This window comes from Labeo rohita, chromosome 1 (genome assembly GCF_022985175.1).
Source record: "Labeo rohita strain BAU-BD-2019 chromosome 1, IGBB_LRoh.1.0, whole genome shotgun sequence".
Lineage (NCBI taxonomy): Eukaryota > Metazoa > Chordata > Actinopteri > Cypriniformes > Cyprinidae > Labeo > Labeo rohita.
Window position 1 is genome coordinate 47,261,864 of NC_066869.1, and position 24,535 is coordinate 47,286,398.

Below are 24,535 nucleotides of genomic sequence, written 5' to 3' on the forward strand. Positions count from 1 at the left end.
CGTGATGGTGGATGTGCCTCGGTCCCACATGACAGACACATGAAGAAGGAGAAAAGCAGAGCTAGAGAGAATCATTGGAGTCAAAGCTGCGGTAGATCTGCCATTGATAGAGGCTCCCGGGACTGAAAGAATGGCTTAAACAAATCCCAGGATATCTGGAGTCAGAAAAGTGCAGTCTGATACTGTGCTCAAACCACAAAGCCCAGACCTGCAAGAGCCTGAACTGAAAGATCACTGACAAATAGGCTGAGGAGATATTTATTTATTTATCTCCATTTATGCATTATAAAATTAAATTCACCTTTCTTGCATAAACTAGGTTTAATAACAAAAATGCAAAAGACATTTTGAAGAATTATAATTAGAGGAGAGCTTTTTTGGCATTTTACAAATATGCAATTAAACATTCTAATTTAGTATAATTATGTTTTTATTTAATAAATGTTTAATATTTTTCATTAAAAAACTTCTTTTATTTATTATTATTATTATTATTTAATAATAATAATAATTTTTGGTGAAAAATCAATACAAATTGCTTAAACAGAATTTCCTATTAAATTTAAGTACGTAAATTTTTAATTAAGTATGTAAATATTAAAGATAAAGATATTTTAATAACAAAACAGCTTAAAAACAGAAATACGAAAGAAAAAGAAAAAAATTAAAATAAAACTAATCAAATCAAATCATTGTAAGCATCAAATAAATATAAGCTATATCTCATATTATAAATAAATATAAATGAAAATGGTTTAAAATTAAGTTTGCTCACTAACAAATATGAATAATTTTTGGTGGGTGAAGAATAAACACAATTTACTTTTTTTTTTAAGTATATGTCATAACATCAATAATTTTATTCATAATACAAATTGCTTTGGGGAGATTTTTATTTAATTATTTTTATTTAATTAAGTTTTGTATAAATAAAATAAGTAAATATGGTGTATTTATGATTATGATGATTTCATATACGTTTATTTTTTTGTTATGTGTTATTGATTTTTTTAATTATTTATGTATTTAGAATAATGATGATTATTATTGCATATATGTTAAGCATTATTTATGATATAAAATGTATAACTATAACATATATTTCTCCATGCAGTCATTAAAATATTTTAATATTCTCAATCATTTAAACTGTATTAATTAATTAAAATCAATAAATACATATTATATTTAAATATATATATATATATATATATATATATATATATATATATTATATATTTATTTATTTATTTATTTATTTATTTATATGGTTTTTTATATTTGTAATTTTTATAGTTAAATTTTATAATTAAATTGTATAAATTAATTTAATCATTAATTAAAAATAAATAAATATATATATATTATATTTTATTTATATTTATTTATATTTTATTATATATATTTTTTTATTTCAGGTATATGTCATAAAATGTATCATTTTCTGATTGAAAATATTAAAAAGAATATATTTAAATTTTTTAAAAAAAAAATAATCATAACAGGCCTCAAGTCATTGTACACCTCAAATATAAGCAGGTTCTCATAAAATACAAATATAAATCAAAATGATGGTTTCAAATGAAGTTTACTCACTAACATATGAATCGTATTTTTGGTGGGTAAAAAATCAATACAAATTGCTTTTTAGAGAGTTTTTATTTAAGTATTTGTCATGAAGTAGTCAATTTTCTGATTATAAACACTAAAAAAAAATACACTTTTTAACAATGAGTAGTAATAAAAATCTAAATTAAAAGATACAACAGCAATATTTGGTTATAGATGCACAGGAAAATCTACTGTAGATATATTTTGCTATTGCACAAATATTGCTGGTAGGCTTCAAACTAATGTAAGCAATTCCTCACAACATACAAATAACGTATATGACTCAAAATGGTTTCAAATGAAGTTTGCTCACTAACAAATATGTACCATATTTTGGTGGTTGAAAAATCAATACAAATTGCTTTGAGGAAAGATCTCTAGAGAAATATTTGTCCTCCACACGGTTCACAATGGCAGACAAAGAAGTAGCATCAGTTCAGAATCACCTTTATATATATATATATATATATATATATATTATTTTAGATTAATAATTTATTATTTAATTTTTATATAATATATAATATAATTTTATATAATATATTTTTTATATTTATATTATAATTTATTTATTCAATTATTTGAATTATATTAATAATTTAATTTAAAGTAGTTTTATTGTAAATATTATTAAACATAATATTGATTGCAATGAATGATGTCTTTCTGTATTTATTCCTTATATGCTAAGATGATCTTTTTAGTAGATTGACGTAAGCAGCTGGAAAAAGTGAGAAGAATCAGAGCAGTGTTTCCCTTTCTCAATTAAAACTCAACAAGTCTCCGTCTATAATTATTCAGCGTCGCTGGAGACCTGCTGTACAGTTCCTTTGACATTTTGCTCTACATGAAACGTCTATTGTGTTTCTGCAGAAGCAAATGAATTACCCAGTGGAGTTCACAATTAACCAGGCGACGCGCTTTACCCCAAACTGACTGTCAGAACCACATATCCACAGTGAAGAATAAAACATGCAGTGTGTTAATTAGCTGAGTGACAGTTTCCACAGGTGTTTTTATTCTTTTTTCGCCGGTGAACTTAAATAGAAAGTTTGGCTGCATTATGTTACAATATTCTCTGAAAATAACTTCACACCTTGAAGTTTCATATTTACATCTTATTACTTATGCACACGACCTGCTATACACCTGACTTTCCAACAGACTGTCAAAAACACTTTGATAAGAAAGCATCAGCTGTGAACATGTACATGTTAATCCAGTTTTTAACACCCAAATAAGTATCTGCGCTCCTCCATGTATGTTTAATGCCAGTTCTTTTGTTCCTCAAAAGTAGCAGTTCCTCGTCTGGTGAAATGAGCCAGAGGCAGACTAGAGTTCAGCGTGACAGGCCTGTCAGGCTAGAGTTTAATTGCTGTTTCTCAGACTGAGCGATCGCTGAACCACAGCTTTCAAAGGCCACTCTATATTTAGCAGCGCACCTCGCTTTCCTGTTGCTGCTGCTTTATAGACTCATTGTTTTAATACACCATGCTTAAGACTTGACCTCTCGTGACCTCTGGCACTTGTCGCTGTAAAGCCTTCTCTCGTTGACTTCAGCAGAGTTCAAACTGGGTTAAAGGAAGGATCTTTCCAGCTGGGATTAAAAAAGTATTTATTTATTTATGTACTTATTTAATTATTTATTTAAAATGTTTTTTTTTATTAATTAATATTTTTTATTTTATTATTTCGGTGTTATTGATTTTTGTATTATCTATGTATTCAAGATAATGATGATGATTATTTCATATATGTTAAGCATTATTTATGATATAAAATGTATAACGATAATATATATTTCTAATATTTTTTAATCATTTAAATTGTGTAAAAATAAATAAATAGATAAATAAATAAATGTTTTGTATAAGAATTTATTTATTGATTGATTTTGTGTATTATTGTTTTTTATTTATTTATATATTTATGATAATAATTATTACATAATCATTCATGCATTATTTATGATATAAAATGTATAACTATAATATTTATTTCTCCATACAGTCATTAAAATATTTTACAATTGTAATAATTTAAATTGTGTAAGTAAATAAATAAATGTTTTGTATAAGAATTTATTTATTTATTTAGTGTATTATTGTTATTATTATAAATATTTTTTTTCCTATTATTTATGTATTTATGATGATGCTTATTTCATGTTTGTAAATTTATTCATTTATTTATTTTATTATTTTTGTGTATCATTGTTTTTTTTTTATTATTTATGTATTCAAGATGATGATGATTACTTCATATGTTATTTTTAGATTTATTATTTATATAATAAACTTTATTTAAAAATATAAATATAATATATTTATAATATAATAATAATTAAATTTGTGTAAATAAATAAATGTTTTGTATAAAATTTATTTATTTATTTTTCTGTATTATTGTTTTTATTTATATCTTTTTTATCGTTTTTGTGTATTATTGATTTTTTATTATTTATTTAAAAACATGATTATTATTTCATATATGTTAATCATTATTTATGATATAAAATGTATAACTATATTTAGAATCATATTATATTATGTTATTATTTAATATATTTTAATAATAATGATATTTATATATTAGATAGATAGATAGAGTGTTAATGAATAAATAATCAATAAAGAATAAATTATAATAGCTGTCTTAACACAAGATTGTAATTCATAGCCTTAACTACACCGAAGCCAATTTTATGTTATTAAAATTCATATAAAAATAGTCTGTATATAATATATATTTCTTCTTACTAATATATATTTTCTTCTCTGATTAAAATGTTTTTTTGTTTTGTTTTTTTCATACACACATACACATAATTTATAGCATAAATTACACCAAAAGATTTTTTTTAATGATGTTAAATTAATGTTAAAAAACTGGTCACTTTGTCCAATTATTCAGAGTTGTAGCAAGTTTATTTCTCTTTGCGATCACGTTCGCTGGTGTTCATTAGTATTCAGTGTTCAGATGCTCCGTGGGGTTTTCCTCGTTGCCTGTAGCTGATTTCAGTGGATTCTCATCCAGCGGGAGCTGCTGTGAGGGAGAGCTGCGGGGTTTGGGACACACAGCGAGTCTGTCATGGGAACGGGACAGGAATAATGGACGGCATTCAGGAGCGGCTGCGGGAACTGGAGGGTCAGGACTGTGAACTGGGTTAAACGTTTCACACAGGTGAAAGTAACAGTGGCATGTTTCAGATGTCAACACAGGGACGTCCTGTCTAGAAGGTCAGAGGACCAGCAAATAAAACAGAGACAGGGCTTCAGTTTAAAGGGACGGTTACTGCATTAAAGGAGAAGTCCACTTCCAGAACAACAATTTACCAATAATTGACTCACCCCCTTGTCATCCAAGATGTTCATGTCTTTTTGTCTTCGGTTGCATTTCAGGATTTTTCTCCATATAATGGACGTCACTGGTGCCCCGACTTTCAAAATGTAGTTTAAATGCAGCTTCAAGGGGCTCTAAATGATCCCAGCCGAGGAAGAAGGGTCTTATCTAGCAAAACAATTGGTCGTTTTTTCGAAAAAAAAAATTTTTTATACTTTTTAACCTCCTGGGGTCGGCTAACCCGCAGGCGGGAGCACGCGCATATTTTCCAGATGTCAGCAAAAAGACCTTGAATTGCTCCCTCAATTTTAATTGGACACATAACAGTAATACATCACCTGAATCTGTAGAAAGTTTACTTTTATTTGTTACGCTCAACATATCAACAAATGTTCGTGGTTTTTGTAAATAAAGAAAATATTCAGGGTGTCATTTCAGTCTTCTCAGTCTCCGTGAATATCCAGTTGAAATACGTCACTAAAATGAACTAAAACTCAGCGAATACATGACACACAAACACCAGAGATATGTCTACAGAAAGCTTGAAATGTCTACTTTTAAATGAAGTAAGTTTAATCGAAAACACATATTCTGTGTGTAAGTAATCCGCACAAAAGCTTGTGTAGCACAGGCTCTGGGATGCACGTCCACACTGCTACAAACTAGTGATGGGTCGTTCTTGAACGATTCTTTCATTTTGAACGAATCTTTAATGTGACTCGGGAAGAACGAGTCGTCTCGGGGAGGGATTCGTTCAGTCGCGCATGCGCAACATCCTATTAGGTTCTGTACTGGAATTATTTCACCTGTTTCGAGTCTTTGGGTTTTTCGAGTCGTTCGTTCATCTTATGAGGCTGTCACGTGATGAACGAACGACTCAAACCCGAAAACTTGTCAGATAAGAGGTGAGGTGAGCTAATCTTAGACTAAAGACCCAGGTAAACAATGAATGAATCTTTTCTGTTTCTTATAGCATTATAGTTTTGTCTCGTTTGTAGTGTGATCAACGTTTGTGTAAGCAGTAGATGTGTTAGGGAAATTATATTTTGCTAAAATGAACGAAATGGCTCAAAAAAGATTCGTTCATTTTGCTGAACGAGACTCAAAGGTCCGAGTCAGTAAAATGATCCAAACTTCCCATTGCTACTACGAATCATGTGTAAGTTCATCGTCTGTGTACTGAGTATGGCGAAGAAACTCCATCTTATTTTCTCCTACAACCCGCCTACGTTCTGCTTGACCTTTTGACATGATTCAATGCGATATGGCTGTATATCAGCACGCTGTGATTACCTACTGCCAATATACGGCCATTTCACATTGCTATGAGTGTGATATTGCTCATATAATCATTATATATCGGTCATTTTCACATACAGGAGCTTATTTTGATAGAGAGCAAGCCTGAAAACACACTGCTCACTAAAGCAGAGAAATATTGATATATAAATAGAGGGCTTGTGTTTTTTAAGCAATGGGTTGGCATTTGTAATGATGGATTTGTTTCTTACAAACACAGCTTTTCACTTCATAAGATGTTAACTGATGTGATGTGGATTACTTGTGGATGTTTTTATCAGCTGTTTGGACTTTCATTCTGATGGCACCCATTCACTGCAGAGGATCCATTGGTGAGCAAATCTAATGCAGAAACAAACTCATCTACATCTTGGATTGCCTTAGGGTGAGTAAATTTTCAGCAAGTTTTCATTTTGGGTGAACTAAAGCAATAGCTCACAATTTTCTCACAAGAGTAGATTGAATTGTTCTTGAACTACTTTAGCTGATAAGAAGTTTGTAGTTTGGTAAGTTGCAGCCATTTATGTGCTGGAAGTTTTACAGAAGCACAAATGAGATTTGACGGCTACGGCGGAGGAGAAAATTACAGCGCACGAGTCGCATGAACCACATGGTGCCTTTTTGTCTTTTTTGGGGTTTGACAGCTTCAGTCTGCATTTGCTTTCACTGTAATGGAAAAGTGCAGGTTGGAGATCCTGCTAAAAAGAAAGAAAATCATTGTGAACGTCGTGAGTATATGATAGAATCACTTTTGGGAGAAATATTCTCTTATGGATATCTCACTTCGGAAAAAAAAAGCTCATCATAATGTCTTCAACTGCTATTCGAATAGCACTTTTCGAAACAAGAGCGCCTCTCAATTCGCCACCAAAGCCGGTTCTCGCATACATATTCAGCTTCATTCACAGGATGATGATAGCTTTTTGCCACTGAAAAGCTAAACTTTCCAAAAAAGTTGAATCATGCATACAGAATACTGATTACAGCCAGGTTCGGAGCCTCTGTAGAAGTATACTGTAATAGCATATGTGTACCTGCATTCAGAGAGAAAACCAATTGCTATAGCCATTCTCAATACTCAAGTTTTCATTTAAAAGTAGTTTCTTTGTACCTGACTAGAAATTATTGGTAGGTGATGAAAAACTTCAATTAAACGGACGTAAAAAGACACAAATGCTACTGATTTATTGTCATTTCTATAGAGGATATTTACTGAGGTTTCCAACTCATCTACTCTAGTTTCTTTCTTTTTTTTCTTTCTTTGGCATCCTAAACGTATTTAACATCCTCTGAAGAGATGCTTTGGAAAAAATGTAAAAACCAATCAAATAAAAATCAAAAGATGAGACAAGCTCATGTTTAAAGAACTCACCATGCCATATATTTAAAGGGAAAACTTGAGCAAAAGTGTGCATTTTACATATTCAGCTTTGGCTTTAATAACATTTACTGCAATTAGCGATGTTAAAATGAGTGCACTAGGCTTTAATATTGTGCTATTTTCCATTGTAAATAATATTTGAATGCTTAAACATAACAGCTGACAGTCTGGCAAAGATTTTGCAAAACACTTTTTGTTCATATTTTGTTGCATATTATTACACTGCAGGCATCTCCTCTCAACTAATATAAAACAGCTGAAATCAGTTTATTATTTTGTCTAAAGTAGACAGAACAAAAATTGTCCATATGTTTGTTCAGCTTTCCAAATAGAGTCATCCAAACAATGTTGTGCAAGTTCCCAGCATATTTCAGAGTTTATATTTCTAACATTTGTTAACACTTAAATAAAAAGGTTTCATTTGTTAACTTTAGTTAGTTAGCCTGAACTAACAATGAACAATACATCTACAGACTTTATTTGGTAACACTTTACAATAAGGTGTCATTTGTTAACATTAGATAATGTATTAAATAAAGCAATGTTAGTTCAACTAATGTTAACAAACACAACTTGTGATTTTAATAATGCATTAGTAAATGCTGAAATTAACATTTATTACAACTAATAAATGCTGTAGACGTATTGTTCATTCTTAGTTCTTGTTAACTAATCAAATAAAGTAATGTTAACTAATGAACCTTATTGTAAAGTATTACCAATTTATTAATCTTAGTTCATTTTGTTTTCAGCATTTACATTTTTAAGATCAAACATTATACCTGTTATTTAATTGTATTATACCTGTTAATCAATGCACAGACATGAGCTTGAATATTTTTATTAGCAAAGTTAATAAAGGTTAATAAATGCTGTAAAATTATATTGCTTATTGTTAGTTCATGCAATTTTAAGAGGCAAATAATGCAAAGCCCAAATCACAGTATATACTTTGAAAATCAAACATAAATATAGAAAAACTTGTTAAAGTTCTTGGCATTGCTAAACACTAAACAGTCTGGCAAAAAAATTATTAGACAACTAATTTAATTTAATTTTTTATTTTTTATTTTCTTTTCTTATTGTAAACACAGTGCAGTAAAAAGTAACTACAAATCAGTAACTACTTTATTTTACATCTTTAACATATCATCAGATGATTCTTCCGGTAGTCTTTCATAGGTTTTGGCTTTTTGTTCATGCTTTCAATTGCGAATAAAAAAATTGTACTCTCTTTCAAATCAGTCTGACCTCCACCTTGTTTTCCGTGTACGATCAAACAAGGCCACGTTTATGTGGAACGATCTTCCAGTGGGAAAGCGTCCGTATTAAAATTCCTCTCTCCAACTTATTTTTGAAATTCATTAGCCTGCATGTACCCATTTAGTTTGTAAACTCTAATGGGACTGGAAAATTGAAAACTCAGATTTAATTTTATTACGTTCCCTTATTTCCATGGGAATTAGTGTGTCTCCAATATCCCTGTGCTATTAGCTGTAAGTCAAAGGCCATTCCCAATTAGTCTAGAAACGAAGGGTATTATGAAAAAGCGCATTCACTTTGTACATTCTGACCTTAATATCCTTAATATTGTGCCCTTCCATTTTTACCGCCCACTATCTCTTAAATAAATGAAGTCGGAATATAAATGAACTGGAATGGGGGCTGCTTTTTAAAAAAGGAAAGGCAATAGACTTGGCACGCCATACATGTTAAACCCGGAAAATCATTGAGGGAAAACAGATTGCAGTCAGAAACACACTGGGAATCATCAAACGACTGCAAAGCTCCAACGGGTTGCCAAGTATCTGTAACTCCTGATTAAGTCATAGTTGTGTTGCCTTACAGCAACAACATAATGCATTAGATTCTAAGCAATTTATTTTAATGTCTAACAACATTTTTGCTGTCAAGAGAGATATTGACTTTCTGCATTTCTGTTTTAAAAAAAAAGAGATCTGCCTACCTGCCGACACAGATGTCTATACGGGAGTACAGTGCTGTTGAGTAAGGTTTGGATGAGAGCTTATGCGTTCAGAATTTTATTACAAGAGCAAAATATTCGAGTCGTTTGAGGGGTCTGTTAAAAAAGGAAATGATGTCATCAATATTTCATAACGGGGTGTTCCAGTGTAATGCTCTGTATAATTCAACTGGAACTCCAATTTATCATATCAAATATTCAGATGGTCTCTGGCACCTGATGATTTTTATGACCCGTGAGGTCATTAGCCGAGGCGTGCTCTGTGAAATAATGAGACGCGGGCGACGGGGTCACGGAGTCATTGGCTTTAGTTTCATTTAACTTCAGTTTGAGTTAAATGATTAAAACTTCAAAAAAGGGACCTGATTAGTGATCATTTTGACATTTTCACTTTTACTTTGCACAAACGTCTTTTCAGTAAAAAGTATAACATTTATTAATTTGCATTGCTGTTTTAGGGTATTTAAAATGGTCTGGCTTATTGGTTATCCTCATATACTAAGTATTGTTATTTTTTTAGTAATTCCTTTATTCTTATTGTGGGGTTTAGGTGAAATTTGTCTTATAAGCAACATTAAAAATCAAACAAACATATAACTATATATATTGTGTAATTATGTTACTGGTAAAGAATTAGTTTTGATTTATATATTTATTTATTTTTTTTTTTTAATTTAGTTTTAGCCTTTTAGTGTACAGTATATTGATTTTATTTTAGATATTTTAGTATTTCTGGACTGCAAATCCAAAAGTCAATGCATTAACAGTCAATATGTTTTTATTATTATTATTATTATTATTTAATATATATATAGAAAAAGTTGACATTACACTTTTTAATTTAATAATTTCAAGTTTTATTTTTTTTATTTTATAAATGTTACTAGGTAAAGTATTACAGTTTTGAATGTTTAAAGAATTATCACATCTAATTTACTGTGGTCACATCAGTTTAGTTTATTAGTTAATGTTCACTGTTAGTTTTATTATTATTTATTTATTATTTTAGTTTTATTCTCATTATGGTCTATTTTTTAAATGTTAATTGGTAAAGTATTACATTTTTAATATAAATTTCTGTCTATTTTTGAAGTGTCCCATCAGTTTAGTTTCAGTAAATCTCAGTAATATTCACTGTTAGTTTTAGCTTTTCTGGTGTTATCTAATTTTTTTAGTATATTTAGATTTTTCTTTTTTAGTTTTAGCATGTCAAAGTTAATGCTTTAACAATTATCATGTCAAATGAGTTGCAATGGTACAAAATGCTATAATACACTGTGTATTTTAAAAGCTAACATTAGATGAAAAAAGTCAACATTTAGAATAAGCTACTTGTATTAAATAGCACTGTTATTAGGTTTGCACTTTACTGTTTCTTGATTAAACTATGGGAAAAAATGTTTACCACTATTGAGTGTATACATATATATATATATATATATTTTTTTTTTTTCCTGGAAAAAAACAAAACAAAAAAAAAAAAACATTATAGTCAACATTGATTAGTGTTCCCTGTGCTACACTGTAAAATCCAATAGTTTACCTTACTTAGATATAATTAATTAGTTATCTTTACTTAGTTGCTATACTTACTAGGTTTTATTGTTACAGCTACTTTCAAGCGAGTAAAACAGTTTACTTACTACTTTGAGTGATGCTTACTTAAAATATTCAAGTAGCCACAAAGAAACCAATGACATTAATAAACCAGTGAAAGGCAGCAGTGCACTAATATGTTGCTAATTTGCAAAATAACAACAGAAGAAGAAGAAAAGCAATTTTTTTTTTTGAGGTGGCAATTGTTAATCTGCAGTTATTTTTCACTAGTTACATTCACTCATTTCCCAAAGTCATCTTGAATGTTGTTTCAATACAACTATATATTTGAGAGAACATCACATAAGCTGACTTCATAAATTGATGTTGATTTTCGTAAAATGTTGTTGGTGTGTCTTATTTTATTTATTTATTTTTTTTACTTACCATTATAGTGATTAATGTTCCATTTGGTTGGGCACTTGGAACTTTGCTTTTCTTATTATAATTTTATTCCTATTGATGCAGCAATGCAACATGAAGTCATAGTTTTTGATTTCAAGGGAAGAAAAGTAATAAGTAGGTTGCTTTTGGAAGGTAACCTTCAAGTTCTGATATTTTGATCAGCTAAATCTTTCCAATTCTTTAGCTAATGTATTTTTTAGATTTATTAATGATCTTTTACAATTTTATTGTTCTTCATAAACACCTTGAGAAACTTTATTGGGTTGAGACAGTCCTTAAATATTTGTGATAATGTGCTCAAGTCACAAACTTCAACATTCAGCATGTGAATCACAACGATGGTAACAATTCAATTTTATTTATTTTTATTAATTGTGACAATAACCATTATATTATTTTATTTTCTCTTTTTGTTGTGTTACTGCTGACACAAGTCAGTAAATAAAATTAGCAAATAAAAACAACAACAGTAAAACAAAGCAATTGCATAATTTATTCATGCCGCAATGCACTCTGGGAGTCAGTGAGTAGCGATACTAAGTCAAGTGTAAGCCTAAAGTAAATGATCAAGTACCCCCTACAGTTCTTTTTTAGTTACTAGAGCTCCCGTGTAAGTAAACTATACTAACTAAGCATTTGTCACTACAACATACTATTCTTATTTCACTTTACTTAGTTTTTTAAGGCAATCGGTTTGCATGCTTTTTTTTAAGTAAGCCCAACTAATTAGATTTTACAGTGTAAAGTGTCTTTGGGTTTATTATTGTATGTAATTTATTTTGGTGGATTGAAATGTTAAAATAATAATGATTACAGTATTATAAGTCTGATTTGACCCTGACATATTCTTGACAGGTTTTGTGGGAAGTTTGTGTCATAAGCATTCACATTTTTATATCACCTACGCAACTGAATACAAAAATCTGTGTTTTGAAAGCAGCTTCAATATAAGATGATCCCTCCTTGAGCCCAAAACACTAGAAAATCATAAGTGAGAATTGGGAAATATCCAGTGGCAGATGCTCATATGAAATGGATCTAAAAAAACAGCTATTATTCCTACAATACTGCATCTTAAAGATCATTTGCAAACTGCTGGGGATTATTTTAAGTGTTTATTGTCAAATTAGTCATCTGAAATAATAGTTTAGGTTTCTGACCTATTGGGTATTGAGTTTACCAATGCAAAACATTTTTCAGCCTAATTAGGTGTATTCAGCAGCACCTACTGTAGGAACAATTTAGTGAAATGCTCCCACAATGAACGTGCATAAGCAAAACTGTTTTCTAATTACTCACAGCAAAGGTAATGTGCATGAATGCATCAATTTGTGCCTGTGCGCATAAATCGTATCTGATCCAAATTTGCAGTTGAAGGTTTGTCCTAATGTTTCTTCCACATTAACAGAGGCCGTTGGTTTCCAGTAAATTGTTTCAGGAGAAATGGTTCATTAAAACTTGAATAGGTGGTTACGGCAGCGTTTTCTGAATCTGCAGTGCTGCAGCACAAATATTTATATTTTAGCAGTTGTGAACTGTGTGCAATGAGAGAGAAAGATTGGGTGCTGCAAAGCAATATATTGAAAATAAAAATGCACACAAAAACAAACAAGCAAATGGCGGATTTTTTTCTTTCTAATAAATCAAGTGATTTGGTTTAGATGACTCCCTCATTCACCAAACCTTAATTTAATCAAGTTTTATGATGCAGTTTTAAAAATGCAATTTCATTCGGATTAAACCATAAACACTTCTTATGCATGTAATTATTTCTTAAAGCCTGATTGATTTCGTTTCCTTCACTAAATTTGCATCAGCGTTTACATCGATATCAGTTTTGATCTGCAGATTGGATGCTTGAGCAACGATGCATGCTCAAATAAAGGTTGCATGAGTGTTACCAGCTTTCATTTCATAAATGCATGTGATTAAAGCTTACATGCACACACATAAAATAACAACCAATGTCTTTTTTTCATATAAAATGTTTATTTGCACCCCTTCATTACTTGTCCGTATATAAGAGAGAGTAACAAAATCCAAATATGCAATCCATTTAGTACTTTTTTCTTTAAAAAAAACAAAAAACAAACAAACTGTAAGGCATGTCTGCTTGCACGACATAAACGCTGCTTTAAAACGTCACCTATAGTAGCTCAAAGCAGCGTGCTTCAGTAGGAACAATGTTCACTTTCAGACCACAATCTTTTCTTAAAGTGTTTCAAACATGTATTTGACATGGCTTGTACTTGTAAACGTTTTTCTTTTTTTCTCATTTCGTCACTCATATAAAGATCTAAATGTGGAACTCAATTTCAAAGTGCAATGTGAAAAAAGAAATCGAAACTATAGAAACAGATTCACTCCGAGTGCTTGGATCTGGTTCCTGGTATCCATCAAACACATTAAAACATGAAAAATAAAATCCATTTGACGGATGGACGGCTTAGTCTTCGCATCCTCCGAGACCAATAAAACAGGCGTTACCGTTGAATCGACATCATCTCCGCACGATAGAGAAAAGCCAAATACATTCAGACCACAAGTAGAAACACGCAAGCTATTAGGAAAAGTTTTACATGACATGCTTTGTCTTCATATTCTGACAGGAGCGCACAAGAACGGGCAACGGAAGAGAAAACGTAGGAAAAAACGTCTGTTTTTGCGCTAACGCGTCCTTTTGCCGTCTATATAGCGACCAGCCTTTTTGAGACCCTCAACCACTTTTGACTTTCTTAAAATAAAGTTAGCTTGGCATTTGATAAGCATTAATCAACTGTACCTTCTGGAAATCAGTCCGCATTTCCTTTGCATTCATATCCAACACTTAAAGTCAGCATAAAATTACCCATTTTACCTCTGTAATGTTCACTTTGAGTGGAAAAAAAAAAAAAAACATGTTTTTAAAATGAATATTTCATTTAGCCCTCATGTTGTGTTCAGGTCATTTTGACCTGGAAAGAATTTTCTTTTTTCCGCAAATGCTAGTTTATGTTAAAGCACTGAACAAACAATAACCTTGTTATGCTTTTGGTGTTCCCAGCCTACAAAAAAAAAAAAAAAAAAAAAAAAAAATTACTTGTAATTTTTTTTTTTTTTTGCCATGGTATAATTTTATCAAATATTGGATGCATCTTTTTGTCAACTTGTATTCTTTCAATTAGCCACAGGTTTTGTATTTCTTTTTGGGAACTGACTTTGTTGATCTGAGCTCATACACTTCAGTTTTTCTGTGAACAGTGACAACATTATCTAGAAATAATAAAAAAACTGAGATGCATAAGCTCACTTTTTCTTTAGGCAACATTTTTCAGGTTTGCATCTATTTCAGAATTGTTCCATCAGTTTAGTTTTCATCAATGTTCACTGTTAGTTTTAGCTTTTTCCCAGTTGTGACCCTGGACCACATAATTAGTCGTAAGTTGCATGGGCATATTTGTAACAATAGCCAAAAATACAATGTATGGGTCAAAATGATCAATTTTTCTTTTATGCCAAAAAATCATTAAGTAAAGATCATGTTCCATGAAGATATTTTATACATGTCCTACTGTAAATATATTAAAACTTAATTTTTGATTAGTAATATGCATTTCTAAGAACTTAATTTGAACAAATTTAAAGGTGATTTGCGAATATTTTGATTTTTTTGCACCCTCAGATTCTTCAAACAAATATTATCCTATCTTTATATCAATGGAAAGCTTATTTATTCAGCTTTCAGATGATGCATAAATTTCAATTTTAAAAAATTGACCCTAATGACTGGTTTTGTAGTCCAGGGTCACAATTTAGTTTCAGCTTTGGGCTGCCAAAGTTAATGCATTAACGATCATCATGTATAATGAGTTGCGATGGTTTCAAATGTTTTCATACATTGTATATTTAAATGTTGCTTGACTATCAAACATAGAAAAATTATTGGACTAACAGCAACCTTGCTATACTTGTGGTATTTCCAGTCAAAAATGACCAGCCTACAAAAAATGCTTATAAATTTCTCGCTATTTTATTAATTTGATCAAAACTTGGATATATCTTTTTGTCAACTTGTTTTCTTTCAGTTAGCGCAGGTTTTGTATTTCTTTTTGGAACTGATTGATCACATGCATTGTTTATCTGAGCTTATGCACTTCAGTTTTTGTGTGAACAGTGACAAAGTCATCCATAAATAATGCTTTTTCAATCAAAAAAACTGAGGTGCATGAGCTCACTTTTTCGTTAGGCAACATTTTTCAGGTTTGCATCTATTTCAGAATTGTTTCATCAGTTTAGTTTTCATCAAAGTTCACTGTTTGTTTTAGCTTTTTCCCAATTGTGACCCTGGACCACAAAACCAGTCATACGTTGCATGGCTGCACAGGCGTATTTGAAGCAACAGCCAACAATACATTGTATGGGTCAAAATGATAGATTTTTCTTTTATGCCAAAAATCAGTAGGATATTAACATCATGCTCCATGAAGATATTTTGTAAATTTCCTACCGTAAATATTTAAAAATTGTAATTTTTAATTACTAATATGCATCGCTAAAAACATCATTTGAACAACTTTAAAGGTGATTTCCTCAAAATTTAGATTTTTTTGCACCCTCAGATTGCAGATTTTCAAATAATTGTATCTCAACAAACCATGCACCAATGGAAAGCTTATTTATTCAACAATGTCAGATGATGCATACATCTCAATTAAAAAAAAAAAAAGACCACTATGACTGGTTTTGTGGTCCAGGGTCACAGTTTAGTTTTAGCTTTGGGCTGCCAAAGTTAATGCATTAACGATCATCATGTATGAGTTGCTTGCAATGCTTTTAAATGTTTTAATATGATGTATATTTTAAAGGTTGCTTGACTATCAAACGTAGAAAAGGCTGATGCTATTAAAAACATTATTTTTTCTTACAAACACTCAGGTTTTCACCTAACAGGATGTTAATTGATGGACTGGAGTGGTGTGGATTACTTATTGTGATGTTTTTATCAGCTGTTTGGACTCTCATTCTTACGGCACCCATTCACTGCAATGCTACACTGCAATGCTTCAGTTCTCCAAATGGGTTTAAAATCAAATTCAAAAAAAAAAAAAAAAAACATTTTGCATGTTGCATTCTATAAAACAGACATTTTTATATATGGTTTATAATTGGATTAAAAATGTAATCTGCTTTAGTTTCACAAATTAGGCCCGTTGATTCACAACAAAGTAATTTATTTATAAAAATGTTGCTTAAAGAAAAAATTATCTTATGCACCTCAGTTTTTGAGTGAAAAAAGCATTATGTGTGCATAATTTTTACTCAAAAACTAAGGTGCATGAGCTCAGATCAGTGAGGCATTCAATCGGTCAGTTCATAAAGATGTGCCAACTGAAAGTTTTGATAATAATAAAGCATCATGACAGATTTACAAGCAATATTTAAAAGGCCAGTCCTTTTTGATCTGGGAATAGCAAATTAGGTAAGGATTTTCAGCACAGCGCAAGGGCTAGGAAGATGTTACAAAGTGAATAGGGATCAAAATCTGACTTCATGTTGACTTTAAGACACAGCTGTGTGTTCGACCTTTCCTCAACGCGCCCTCTCTCTTGGCTCACTGAATTTCTCATTTCCAAAACCCACCGAGGTGCTTTCTGAACCTCTCTGGGAAGACAAAAGTACCCAGGCATGAGCAAAAAGCACATCGTCTTCTGCTACCTGTCCTGCCTTCGAAACCAGACGCAGCGGAGCATCACCGGACTCTCTCTCTCTTTCTCATTCTCTCTCTTCCACTTCCACATTTCATTTTCAAAGCAGTTTGTGTGTCTATATTCAACACGTCCTCACTGATGCTGCAATTCAACCTTCACGCATCTACGAGGAGAGGACGTTAGAGGATCTTTTAGCATCTTTGCATTTCAATGATGAAAAGAGTGTTTTAGCAGGCGGCTTTCAACATAAAGCACAGCTTTGCGGTTCTGGATGAATGCACGGCGTCCTTCCATAAACCACGGGTTTGTTTGGAGAGGCTGTCATAAAACGATACATTAACACATGCCAGCATTCGTAGCAGGAGGTCTGAGCCATTAAAACGGGTAATTCTGTCAGTTTGCTCAACGTGTAAATCGGATTTCAATTGCAACGGATTGGGAACATTCATAACTACAGATACAAGTCAAACCAAGAAAGTGCCCTTGTAACATTCATAGCGACTAAAACTCATCGGGCCTCGTTTGTGAAACATTAGCAAAACAATGTTTTTTTTTTTCTTTAATGCAATTTAAAATAAAGGCATCATTTAGCCCAAAAATAAATGTTTGCAGAAATGTACTCACCCTCAGGACATCCTAATTGTGGATGAGTTTGCTTCCTCATCCGATTTGGAGAAATGCAGCATTCCATCACTTGCTCATCAATGGATCCTCTGAAGTGAATGGGTGCCGTCAGAATGAGAGTCCAAACAGCTGATAAAAACATCACAATAATCCACAAGTAATCCACACCACTCCAGTCCATCAGAAGCCAAATGCTGCTTTTTTTAAGGAAACAAATCTATCATTAAGACGTTGTTTTCGCCTCATCCATAAATGCCGTCAATTTTCTATTGTCCTCTCACATCATATTTGTTTAGAACTGTTTTAGACTGTTTTTTTAATTTGTGAACAGTGATTGATCTGTGCAGATTTCTCTCCTGATTCAGACAAAATTACTTTTTCACTGGAGGAAGCGTTATTATGGATTGTTATTAGTTAAAAACATTATTTTTTCTTACAAACACTCAGGTTTTCACCTAACAGGATGTTAATTGATGGACTGGAGTGGTGTGGATTACTTATTGTGATGTTTTTATCAGCTGTTTGGACTCTCATTCTTACGGCACCCATTCACTGCAATGCTACACTGCAATGCTTCAGTTCTCCAAATGGGTTTAAAATGCAAATTCAATGCAAATTAAAATGCAAATGCAAAAAAAAAAAAAAAAAAACATTTTGCATGTTGCATTCTATAAAACAGACATTTTTATATATGGTTTATAATTGGATTAAAAATGTAATCTGCTTTAGTTTCACAAATTAGGCCCGTTGATTCACAACAAAGTAATTTTGTAAATGTAAATATACATGAAATGCTGATATGGTGAGCTACATACAAAAACTGAAAAAATGAAGTACATGAGGGTTGTGCATACATAATCGATTACAATGATGAGTATATAAATGAGCGTAAGGAACATGAATCAGTCGGGTTTAACACTGGCTTTCGAAACTATCGAAATAATCCCAAATCAGAATTATGTACGGGGCAAAGGAAACTGATTTATTCAATAAGAAATGTATTTTAAAACCGCCTGTATCAGGTGCATCTAAAAAGAAAAAAAAAGTAAAATAAATTAATGGGTTTGCACTGAAAGAGCAAAAAAACAAGCTATTTTGTTAGATTTTGTTAGAGACGCGCTTTTGAATAAAAGTTGCTAACTGGTAAAGCCAAAATATATAATTATATTAGAAATATAAATAAATCTTTCTCTGTAAGAAAACATTTTATAACTAAAACCATTATATATTAAGATATGGATCATTTATTTAGAATTAAGCAGGAGCAGCCCTCGGTAAAACTCGACTTTCACGCTCACCTAAAACCATCTGAAGTCCTACAAAATGACCGCCATCAGCCTAGCAAAATAACAACAAAAACACTTCAACCAAAGAGTAAAAGCATTAAAATTGTGAAAATCACAGTTAAAAACATTTACTCATGACCTCCCCATGCATTCTCACAGTGGTACATAAACAAGTTGATTTATATAGATTTTTTATTCGTACTTTTTTTCTGTATAACGTCTGCTTTTTATCGTACAATGAAGACGGGAGGGGCGAAAACACTAAAAAAAAACAAACAAAAAAAGCGTGTTTTGTTGTCATTTTATGCAGTATAAAAGGAAAACAAAAATAGATTTTCATATTTTCCCATTCGTTCCCGAAAAAGTAAAGCGATCCCGTTTGCACGGTGGTCGCTTTTCATCCGAAAAGTTTGTTTTTCCTTTAACTTTGTTTAGAAATGAGAGCAGTTGGCTTCTGATTGCACCAAGCATTCTTTGGAACAAGCAGGATGCAAAGGTTTGCGCTCGCTCTTCCTTCTCCTCGCGTCTAGCTAGCTAGCTTGCTCTCCTTTTTTTCATGGGCTTTTGATATTTTTTTTGGAAAACGTCCGGTCCAGTTAGGGAAAGGCTAACAGCGCGAGCTACGCTGCGTCTGTCTTAAACGTTCGTGTGGCCGCGTGCCGCCTACTGCCATTATCTCCACCGCAGCAGCAGCAGCAGCCATGTGAGGGCCGTTACAGCGAATAGTAACTGCAGCGAAAGCGTTTGCTGGTGGCCCGCCGCGTCTGTTGGTGGCTGCGGGTCGCTTTTGTCTGCTTCCAGCATCGGCGGCTCCGTATGGACCACTTCGGGTTCTGTGGTGAAGCCGCTTCCGCTGCCCGAGCCGCTCTCCTCATCGCCTGTCGTAAAGAAACGCACAGAAATGACAACAAACTGCATTTAAATTGACTGAAAAGTGCAAGTTCAATACAGTTAAAAATTGGAGAATAACAAAAAAATGTTAACTAATGTGTCTGCATAATAATTTGCTTAAAAATGTAGAAAAATGGGGCAAAACGTAATTAATAAAAAAATACATAAAAAATATTATATATATATATATTTAATTTTAGATGATTAAATATCTGATTATATGATTAAATTATATGATACAGAACATGCATTATAAAGAGATTAATGATTTCATTTGAATTTTTAAAAATTATTTACATCTTATGAATTGATACATTTTATATTGCTTTATATTTACAATTTTTAATGCTTTCATTAAATTTGACATTTTTACATTTTTTATTTTATGCTTTATATTTAAAAAATAAAACATGTTCCTTTATATTAAATATATTTTCTATTAATGTTTATTATATTAATATTTTACTTTATGTATAATACTGAACACATATTTATAAATAGCTTAATGTTTATATCAATTGCTACATTTTTTATTGTATTTTCTATTGATTTTGAAGCTTTTTGTTAGATTTTATTCTTTTATTTAAAAAAATAAAAACATGTTCCCCTATATTAAATATTACATTTTTTTTATTATTATGTTTATTATATTAATATGTTATTTTTTTTAATTATATATGATACCAAACACACTTATAAATAGCTTAATGGTTGTATTTTATTGTTTATATCACTTGCTAAATTGTCTATTTTATTTTCTATAGATTTTTTGATGCTTTTTGTTAGATTTTGCATATTCCTTTATAATTTTGCTATTTTTTGTCCTTAACGTGTGTTATAAAGGGCTTAATGTTTGCTTTTTATTATTATTATTATTATTTACACATTATCAATTACTAAATTTTGTATTTTCAATGTATTTTTAATTCATTTTTTCCAACCTATATTTTTTTTTTAATCAAAATGCAGTCATTAAGCTCTTTATAAATAAAGTATCAAGTATATTTAAAATATAATATTAACATCATAATACAAACGTGTAATATATAATATGTATAGTAGTAGTAGGACATCTAAAATATTTTAGAAGTATAAAGCATAAAATAAAAAGGAAAAATATAAAGGAGCATTAAAAAGTCTAACAAAAAATAAATTAATATACAAAAAATATATATATATATATATATATATATATATATATATATAATATATATAATATAAAATATAAAATATATATATTGTGCATCCTGATATCAATCAAACAAGGAAAACGTTTACACTGTATGCATTTGGCTTTTATGAAAAGCAACTTGCATTATGTTTTGAGACACAAATTCAACAAAAGAAATGATATATCCAATAAATTCAGTGTGTGAATCAAACCCATGACCTTGGCATTGCAAGTGTTATTACTTACATAATATAAAAATAAGTTCACATCTAACATCTAACGTCCAAGTTCTGTTCAGTTTTGTAAGTTGGAAAATTCACAGCCTATAGGAGTTTGTGTTTACTTTTCAGTGCAATATTGAGGTACACAAACAACTCAAAGGTGAAAAAGTCAGCAAGTTCATCTCCCCACTGCACCGCACTCTGTTCTCAAGGAGACACATTAGTATTTAAGTCATGCACCATAGGCTCCGTTATTGACATTTATTTTAGTTTCGACCTACTTTAGATCTGACTTTCTTAACGGTATAATGCATAGATGAAAATAGATTCAATTGCACGGATAAAAATAAGCCGGAACCGGCATGCGCATTTACACCCTTTTCTGATGCAAAAGCTCTCCAGCATGTGTTATTCCCCGTAAAGAGGCCAGCCCATCCCTCAAAAGGCCGCCCGCCGACTCCATTAATCACACGACGGCGTCAGAAAGCGTCACTCGCGTCTAGACCCTCTGCCAGAGTCAGTGAAATGAGATCCCTCGTCTGTCACAAACAGAGAGCCGCCCGCGAGCCACACCAACAGGAAGCTGAATTATGATAACGGAGGGTCGGGTCACATTTGACGCAAGATGGTTTGGAAATGTTCACTTACTCAGGTGTCATTTATGTTTGCTGGGGTTTGAGTTGATCAGGAGGAATCAACTCTATATGGGGACCAGTTAATAATCATTCAAGAAATCAATTCAGAAATCAGTAGTAAATTAAAAATAATGAAATTAATACAAATACATATGATCTGATAAAAAACATGTAGTAGTAATAATAATAATAATAATAGAGCATTAAAAATAAATGTAAAATTAAACATACAAAATTTAGCAACTGATAATATAAAAATAATTGTAATAAAATAAAATGCAATCACTAAGCTCTTTATAAGTTTAAGTATTAAATATTAAATTATAATTAAATTAAGTAAATTAACATAATATAATAATACAAACGTGTAATATATAATATGTATAGTAATAGGACTTCTAAAATATTTTGTTTGTTTGTTTTTTGCCCATCCTGATATCAATGTAAATAAAATCCTTTTTTAAAATAACTTACTGTGTGTTGACAAATGGGTTAACAATTGCAATTGTAACACATTTACATTTAAAATTCTTCATATATTATAAATTATGAATATATAATATAAAATATATTTTTAATTTATATTTATTTATTTATTAATTAATTTATTATTATTATTTTTTTTTTTTTAGAATGTTAGAATGATTTTTAGTTTTTGTTTAGAATGTTTTCCAATTATTATTATTATTATTATTTTTATTATTATTCATTTATTTTTTTTTTATAATTAAATATTTCTGCGTATTTATTTCCTGAATGTTCAGTTGATTTACTGAATATATACTGGTATGCATTTTTTTATTTTTTATTTTTTGTATGATAAAATATTTATTACGTATGTAGTAAGTAGTTGTATGTATAAATATACTTAATTACTTACTTCTTTTTGTCATTAAACCATAAACTTTTGACATGACTGCTTTTGTTGTTTCTATAAGTGGATTAAAGCTGATACATATATATGCTTTGTCTTATTTTGTGAAAAAACTCTATACGGTAGTAAGTTTTTATTGATATTTTTGAGCATTTTAGGCTTTATTTGCACATCAAGATGCATGATCTGAACTGACGCAGAAAGATTTTTCAAGTGAAGTGACTCACTGGAGTCCTGGAAGTAGACGTCTTTGCCGTTGTAGGCGTTTCGGAGCTTGTTGGTCATCACTCGCAGGGTCATGATCTGCTGTCTGATGAAGGTGTCCGGTCTGGTGATGTCCACTTCCACCTCCGGGTTATTGAGCTGGTTCGTGAGGCCGTCTTTTACAACTTCAGGGAAGTATCTAGAAATCAGCAAACAAACATTTGGTAGGAATATTTTATTTGCACAGTGGGGGATCAACAAACACATAAATGATTCACTTTATTGAATCAGTGACTTGATATAATCTATATTTGATGACAAATCTTAAAAGCAAAGTCGAGGGACACGCAAATGCAAATGCATTTATGTACAAAAAAAACGTAATAAATTAAACAAAAATCATAATTTATGCAAACACATGCCCAATTGATGTGCCTCGAAATGCATCTTCTCCAGCCGATTATAATAAAACCTTAATTTTTCGGTGCATTTGTGCTGGTCACGTGATGAAGGGTTGTTGTTGTTGACTCAAGCGTGACCCCATCAAGAGTGACTTTAGCAGGATCAGCACCTCTCACATTCACATTAACATGCCCTGCAGCTCTACATTGTGTGCAGAATGACTTCATTTGCAATATTCACTTGCACTACGTGCATCAGAAGTCAGCGTTTTTGCGTCGCCCTGCGCTGTAGAACACAAGAATAATGCCAGGCTGCAAGCTGCACTTTCACCTATAGCGTGAAAATCACCTTGGTTGAAAAGGTGCAAACGTTACAACTAGTCTGCATTTCTTGAAGGAAATGTTGTGCTTGCAAGGCAGCTAATAAAAGTGTTGAAGTTTTAGTTAAGCTAATCAGAAAGGCTATGCGATAACATGGTTTATAAAACAGTTCTGGTAAATGGGCATTAGCACATGAAGATCTGATATACAAGTTACTTATTTATTTAGTCATTCATTTTGTCTAATTGCTTGCACTGCTTGCCAAGGAAAAGACAAGAAAAAGTTTTACTGGAGTTCACAAGAGTTTAACTGGTATGTATGTATGTTTGTATGTACGCATGTATCTAATGCCAATTAGATTGTTGTAACGTTGTAACGATGATCTATTAACAATGTCAATGGGAGATTCCCAATTTTTCAATGTATTTGCATTTATTTGAAGTAACCAGTTGCAACCAGTTTCTGTGCAAAACATAAAAAAGTAACCATGATGAAGTTTAAAATGAGAAATTATAGTAAAAATATTAATATTAAATTAATAAATATTAATTAATAAAAGTAACTTTGATGAAGATTAAAATTATAGTCAAACTTAATTTATT

The 24,535-nt window shown here is 31.1% G+C and overlaps 1 protein-coding gene across 3 annotated transcripts in view; it reads right to left on the bottom strand.

The window, feature by feature from the left end:
- Positions 1-14,499: 14,499 nt before the first annotated feature.
- gpc6a (glypican 6a) overlaps positions 14,500-24,535 on the bottom strand; it is a 265,587-nt gene continuing 255,551 nt past the window's right edge. For all 3 annotated transcript variants that reach the window (XM_051108184.1, XM_051108192.1, XM_051108199.1), the window contains 2 exons: positions 23,235-23,410; positions 14,500-20,093 (listed from right to left, as the gene is read on the bottom strand). In XM_051108184.1, coding sequence (XP_050964141.1) covers positions 19,888-20,093; positions 23,235-23,410 — 382 coding nt within the window. In that variant the 3' untranslated portion in view covers positions 14,500-19,887. The remainder of the gene's footprint in view (positions 20,094-23,234; positions 23,411-24,535) is intronic.